Raw genomic sequence first — 7,419 nt, 5'->3', positions numbered from 1 at the left:
AGCTGCAGCAGTCATTGTTCTCCAGGCCCAAGAACACCAGCGCAGGGAAGATCATCTACCAGCAAAAGAAGCGCCTCAGAGTGGGTCTGGTCTGGCATGTGTAGGGGGGGCCCCCGACCCTGCCTGCCTGTGTGAGGAACTACATCCGCAACGTGGGACTCGGTGGCCAAAGAGGACGGCAAGAGCTAACGGAGCCTGGCTGGTGGGTAGACAAGTATTATGGAGTCTTTAGGTTCTATCTGACCTAATTGCAGCTCCAAGGCAAGATGTCAAGATATGACACCCCGAGTTTCCATTTACATGGTGGGTTAGGATAGGGATAAGAAACTTGTCCTCAGTTGGCATGAAACATGAATCTCTCTCTCTCTCTCTCTCTCTCTAAACCAGAGGTCCCCAACTGCTATTGGAAACAAGGGGTAAAGAAATCATTAGCACAAGAGTGGAAGAGGAACCCACAGACACCTCCTTCTCTTGGTGGGTTTTAGTCAATCGATTAACTAGAAAATACGTGCTCCATCCCCAACCTCTTCAACCCAGCACCGCAGCATTATCTTGTTAAAGATATTATGCGGCTCTCAGTTTGGTTCAGGGAAGTCAACTGACCCGTGGGAGCTGCCCGCCTAAGCTTGGGGATTTCATGACTTAGGCAACTTAGTGCACATGCCTCTGGCAAGTCCCAACGGGGAAGGGGAAAGATTAAAGTGCTGACTTTTCAATCATGCGATGCTTGGGCTTTCGTTAGCAACTAAATCTCTTCTTGTTCAGTAAGTACCCAATTTTAAAAGGATGGAGCGAAAATCTCCTTTGTGGAGATTTTAAGGCTTCCTTACTCACCAAGACCCCGCTTCCTAATATTCCTCCAAAATACCAGACCTCGTCAGAAAGATGGTCATTGTTGTCTATCACTTTTCCTCCAGGGAAAAATAGCAGGAGGTGAGCCAGGAAGCCAGACACAGCGAGGGGAATGAGGGTGCTGCCCAGGCACTTGGCACACCTCTCAGTGCACATGCTGGGGAGGTAGGATGCAGGTCTCGATATGAGCCCCCTCGATGCCTCCTTCACAGGCTCTCTTCTGAGTTATCCGCCGCAGAGGCGTAATAATTGTCCCCAGATCAATCCAGACTTTGGAGCTGAGAAGCAAGATCACCCTGTGAACTGTATCCTTGGAGTCGCTTCAGCTTCTCAAATATAGCAGAACCTCGATGGCGATGGACATTTATACATTCTCCCTGACCCGAAGTCTTTTTTTTTTTTTCCTGCACCCTCATAAATAAGATTACGTTCATTGCGATTTTGCCATGGAGACCAATAACCTCTGTTAATAATCCACCAGCACAGACAAGACACTCAACCTTGTTGCAATTGAACCTAGGGCTGGAACAAACAGCATCTGGGACTACTGCACCTTTAAACTGACAATGGCCCTGCACAAATCAAGAAACATTTCCCCCAGGCTCTTTATAAATCACTGTAAAATTGAGTTACATCCTAGCTGAAATCATGTCTCCTGAGGACTTAACGGTCTACAGTGCGTGTCTTTGTCTTTTCTGCTGAAAGCCTAGTGTCCAAAAGAGTTATTTGAAAGAGCTTCTGTTTTCCTCAACAGGAAAATAACAATGTGATGGTCTCGTTGGGTATTGCTGAGCTCAGGCCTACAGGAATTTTTTAAAGGACAGAATCAGAATAACTATTTATTTTATTGCCTGATTACTCTATTTCTATACTTGCTACTCCATTCAGTTCTATCTCTTTCCCAACCTGACGTGATAGAAATAGCAAAAACTGTTTTCCCAATCACCTTGTTCACCTATAGCTTCCACGCAGGAATAAAAAGCTCCACCTTTACAAAGGATAAGGGGAAAGGGAGGTCGGCATTGGGTGGAGAAGAAAGATACTGACGAGTGGATTGGAGGCAGAGCAGTCAGGCAGCGTTAGAGGAGGTAAGATGGGACCGCTACCAGAAATTTTGCCAACTGCCCAGGGCAGGATTCGGTTACTAATTTGCTTTGTGTCACTTTAAGAAAGTCTCCGCCATGCCTAGCCCAAGCCCTGTCTTACACAATGACCCTGCTCAGTACTGGTGCTATGTAACAGCTGAAGGACTGTGGGGTGGAAACGGAGCCTGCTAGCTCTTTGTTGAGAGCCTAGAGGTTAGAATAAGACAGTAGGTAGAATTTCATAGTCAAACTGTAGCTAAATGAAAAGCAAGTCACATCATTATCATGGTGAGACCTGTCTTACAATGGAGTTGGCCACCTGTTTCCCGGGAAGCAGTGGGCAGTGTTCTGCCAGGGCTCAGGGACCCTTGACCAGGGAAGCTGTGGACAGGATTCCAGAGAAGTCAGATAGGATGGACGCTGAGTTTCCTTCTGAAGATTCTGTGAAATGTGCATTGGTTGCTGTATAAAGATACTTTCTGAGATCTCGGGGTTGGGGCGAGAAGAAAAACAGCAAATGTTTATTGAGCATGTATAATGTACTAAGTACAAACCACGAAGATGTCATGTCCCTTTTACAGGGGAAGGCACTAGGGCTCAGAGAGGTTAAATACATTTTGCTAGTTCATCCCAGCATAATAAGGCGAGGAGTTAAGATTTTAAAACAAGACCCTTTGTCGCCAAAACCCAGGCTATTGTCTCCCTAATAGATTTTCTCTTTTAGAAATTAACAAAATATTATCTTTTCGATATAAACAATAGAATGACGCCATGTGTGAAGTATATGGGTACAGTGGGATATACTTCCTTCTGAACAATGACGAACAATTGTGATTTTTTTTCTTATTACAAAGTAATACGGGATTTTTTTGTGTGGGGTGGGGGGTAGAAAAGTCACATAAACAGATAAGCAGAAGGAAGAAAAGGAAAACCAGCTGTACTCCTACCACCAGTAGGTAAGGACTCATCACTTTCCTTGCAGTTGTTTTCCAACACTCTGAGAACGTGCAACTGAGCTTTCTTTGTAACCCACCAGCTTTGACAGGGAGTTCTGAGAACACTGCCAGGAGGAAGACAAAAGTTCTCAGGATGTAAGTGTTGAGTTCATCTTTGTAGATGCCACCTTGGAGCTAGGCAGCTCTCCTTTGGGGACTGGGCAGTTTTTTCTTTCTTCAGAGACTTTTGCCCCTAGAAGTTACCCAAGACATTTGAATAACACTGGGCAACACAGCCCTGATGTCCTAGACTTTTCAGACTAGTAACTGGAGTTACCAATCACTAAGTGAACAGGTGAGAGTAAAAGATACTGTGGACCACAGTTCAGTTTTCTTCCACGAATTTTGAGAAGATGTGGTACATGAGTAACTATGAGGGAGAGGCCTGAGGTCATTTATTTCCTGTGTGGAGAAAGGGAAACACGGACAGTCACCCTTCTGGAATGCCCTGACTTCAGTACTTGGAGGGTGATTAATTCATTTATTGTTCAGCTATTCATTGTGCCTTTAGACCTGCAAGCAGGAAGTGGAACACCTAACCTGGGGGAAGGGGATAGGGAGGGGAGGGAGGCTTGGTGAAATTCGCCCTCAGGAAGGGTGGGGTCATTGTTCTAGGCACTCGTGAGATTCTGGCAACTGATCTTGTGACACGCATGCTTGATGTTTGCTGTTCGCTCTGTTTAGCAGTGAAGCCCTTGAACCACAAGGGCTAGAGCCCTCCTTTCCAGAGACAGCAAGGAGGAGGTGGCTGAGACTGAACCCCACTTTGGATCCTCTCCTGCAGGAAGAAGACCTCAGAAGAGAGCAGATGGCAGCTCTGGAAGGGACAGAAAGTGATCCTTGCAGAAAGAGAAGGAGAAGAACGTGAGCCTGGTGGCTCTCCTCCTGGACCACACCCTCTGGGAGTTTGAGGATTAAGCAGCGGAAAGCCCGGGGGGTTCCTGGCAGTGATGCAGGCACTCCATCCCTAAGCCAACGAGCAGTGCACTTGGAGATGTTTTCCAGGTAACTCTGACCACCGGCGGGAGGCATGCACAATACTTGGGTGACGCTTTCTCAGCCTCCTAAACTCTTCGCCTGGCAATAGATGAAGAATCATCAATTCCGTGCAATCAGTAAGTGTGTTTGAAGCACCCACAACGTGTCCACCAGTGTGCCAAGTGCTGTCCTAGTGAACAAAATAAATCTGACTTACTTTCTGCCCTCAACAGTATTACAATCTGTTACTTGGGACAAGAGATAAAAAAAAAAAAATTCACTCACAGAGGTTAAATGAATTAACTGCTCCTGAGCAGAAGTAGAATAGGTTCTTCTGCTCATCTTAAAGTAGATCAGGTAATTCTTCAGCTCTACATAGTCATTGGGGTTACTCGCTCTTGATCAGCTAAGGGCTGCATTGCGCTGGTTTTTCGGGTCCCAGACGGCTTCACTCACATGCCACGCGGCTTGATGGGAAGGGTGGTAAGATTGGGCTCAGTAGAGTCCCTCTCTCCCCCCTGTAATCTTAGGGGTCCACACATGGTCTCTGCAGTAAGGTAGTGAGATTTTACATGGTGGTTCAAGAGACAAGAAATAGAAGCTGCTAGTTTCTTAAGGCCTGGGTCAGAAACTGGGACAGGACCACTTTTATCATATCCTCTTGGTCAGAGTCATCTAAGATTCAGGAGAGGGACATAGACCTCACCTCTGCGTGAAAAGAGTGTCAAAGTATTTGTGGCCATCTTTAACCCGCCACAGTGGTAGAGGTAGGATTCGAACCCAGGGAATCTGGCTCCAGAGGCTGAGCTCTTAACTACCACAGTGTAATGCCTCAATACGCCGTGCTTCGATCAACATGGGGAGGGCTGCCTGTGTGCATTTAGCTTCACATCCAGGGCCCTTCTCAGCTACAGGCTGACTAATCTGGATAATTCTCTCCATTTTAGACGGGTGGACACAGCTTGATTAGGATTTGGACTTGGGGATTTTGCAAGCACCATCGACACCTGGACGTCAGTATCTCCAGTTGTTTTCAAAATCAGAATGAGCGAGCACACCCTGCCTCATGACTCAGAGGGGTGTGCTGTGGCCCTCCCTAACCCAGGTCTCAGTACAAAAGGGCACAGCTTGACCCCTCAGAGAGGCATGAACTCTGGCTGATGAATCTCTTCTGAGAGATCTGCTCAAATATCGATTGGTTTTAGTGTTCTTTCTTTTTGGCCTTATGCTGCTATGGCTGTAGGTGGTAAGTTAGCTTTTGATAGAAACTCAGCCGCCACCCACTCTCCGTAAAGTGGAACATCACTAATTGAGACTCCTCATCCTCTTTTTAAAATTAAATATACTCACAGGTTCTAAAGTAGAATAAGTTTAGAAATCCATGTCATGGTTTTAAAAGGTGGAGAAATGTGAACCCTGCATTTATATTTTTATGTTTATAAACCTGACTTTATGAAATTATATATTATTTTTTTGGTCTATGCCTCTGCACAGGTATTTCCCCAGTCATACTTACTTTCTAAAGTTTCACAAATATGCTAGAAAACAGTAAAAAAAAAAAAAAATAGGTGGGAGGGAGGGAGACGCAAGAGGGAAGACATATGGGAACATATGTATGTGTATAACTGATTCACTTTGTTATGGGGCAGAAACTAACACACCATTGTAAAGCAATTATACCCCAATAAAGATGTTAAAAAAAATTAAAAAAATAAAAATAAAAAATAAAACAAGCAAAATTTGGAAAATATTGAGGCTTCTCTGAGGATGTAATGTACTTTTGAAACTTTACTGCCAAGGAAAAAATTTTAACAAAATTGTATAGTTAATATTTATTGTGTGCTTGTTACTTGCTAGGTATGGCTTTAATGCTTTTCATTATTAGCTCACTTAATCATGACAGTGTCCCTCTGCAGTGGGTACAGTAACTCACTCTTTCCTACATGGGAGGAAACTGAGGCTCAGAGGGGGTAAGGAGCTTGCTGAGGACCATGCAGTAGAAAACATCAAGTCAGCATTTGAACCCAAGCCCACGCATTGCTTGTCTTAATAAAAGGAGAAGGCAGTGCTCGGGGAGATGGGAGGGCTCACACTGGCCCGCTGCCCAAAAATGCTCACATTAACTTTAAGGGCTTATTCTCAGCTGCAAAAGAACTGAGCAGGGCTTGCCTGGCGGCGCAGTGGTTGAGAGTCCGCCTGCCGATGCAGGGGACGTGGGTTCGTGCCCCGGTCCGGGAAGATCCCACATGCCACAGAGCGACTGGGCCCATGAGCCATGGCCGCTGAGCCTGAGTGTCCGGAGCCTTTGCTCCGCAACCGGAGAGGCCACAACAGTGAGAGGCCCGCGCACCCAAAAAAAAAAAAAAAAAAAGAAGAAGAACTGAGCAAAGAGAGAAAAAATGATGGGTAAGACTAAATACTAGGGTGGTGAAAATATTAAAACCAAAATTTTAAAGGCAGTCCTTGTTATAGGGAGCTGGTAAGATAAGCATTTACTTACTCTGTGGCTGACTTGGGCTGGCCCTCCACTGCTGGTGGTGGTGTTCAGAAGCCCGCGTTGAACGATAGACATCACTCACCTGAAATCGAATGACCAGCTCCAAATCACAGAAAGTCAAAGTTAAAATAAACTGCTTTCCTTTGGAGACTGAAGTATAATTGCAAAAAAAAAACAAAAACAAATCCTCCCAGTAATAATGATGCTGATTAAACTTAGAGGGTATAAAATGCATCCTAGAGGTCTTTGGTGGTCTTCACAGTACCCCGTACAGCTTGAGGGACATTGCAGAGGCCCAATATTTTCCTTTGTTGAGATTAGCATGACTGTGATTACCTATATGTATATCAAAGCTTTTAACCAAGTTATAGACCACGGTTTCTTCAGTGTGTATATGACTCATCTACTATCTTGTTAAAAGGTAGATTCTGATTCAGGAGGTCTGGGTTGGGACTTGAGATTTTGCATTTCTAACAAGCTTCCAGGTGATGCTGGTGGTCATGTCATATGATATACCTGTGATCCTAGGACCATACGGTGAATATGTACACATTTATTAGTATATTTATTTTGGGCCAAATGGACACCATCACTTTGACTTCCCACTGGATCTGCCCTGGGTGGAGTGTTTTGGACAGTTGTTACTTGCTCTAGCAAACTTTGTTCTGGAGATAGTTACTGCCAACTTGGGGATTTCAGAAGGTTCTGAGATTGCAAGAGGGCTCTCATCACTCTGGCTTACTGATTTCTGTGTGCTTTAAGGCAGTAGTTCTCAAAGTGTGGGTCCATTAAAAATTTTTGCTGATGTCTACTGGAAGGGCCTTACCACTCAGCAGTCTGTCTTCTCCCTCATACTCATTCCCTACTGCATTCCATGACTGTTATTCTAGCCCTTTCCACATTCCCCAAGTCCTCCCTCCTTTCATCCCCACTCCTTTGCATCTTATAATCTCTCGTTCCACTTTGTGGAAAAGGAGGCCCAAGTTCCTTTATTCATCTGCCCTTTTTTTTG

At 45.1% G+C, this 7,419-nt stretch overlaps 1 protein-coding gene across 1 annotated transcript in view; it reads right to left on the bottom strand.

The window, feature by feature from the left end:
* Window positions 1-1,008, bottom strand: part of TM4SF4 (transmembrane 4 L six family member 4) — a 19,587-nt gene extending 18,579 nt beyond the window's left edge. The window contains exons 1-2 of the mRNA XM_024769035.1: window positions 835-1,008; window positions 4-55 (exon numbers count right to left, since the gene is read on the bottom strand). Coding sequence (XP_024624803.1) covers window positions 4-55; window positions 835-1,008 — 226 coding nt within the window. The remainder of the gene's footprint in view (window positions 1-3; window positions 56-834) is intronic.
* Window positions 1,009-7,419: the final 6,411 nt, after the last annotated feature.

Source organism: Neophocaena asiaeorientalis, unplaced genomic scaffold, assembly GCF_003031525.2.
Source record: "Neophocaena asiaeorientalis asiaeorientalis breed wild unplaced genomic scaffold, Neophocaena_asiaeorientalis_V1.1 scaffold118, whole genome shotgun sequence".
Lineage (NCBI taxonomy): Eukaryota > Metazoa > Chordata > Mammalia > Artiodactyla > Phocoenidae > Neophocaena > Neophocaena asiaeorientalis.
Note: the sequence above shows the minus strand (reverse complement) of the source record. Positions and strands in the feature narration are given on the sequence as shown.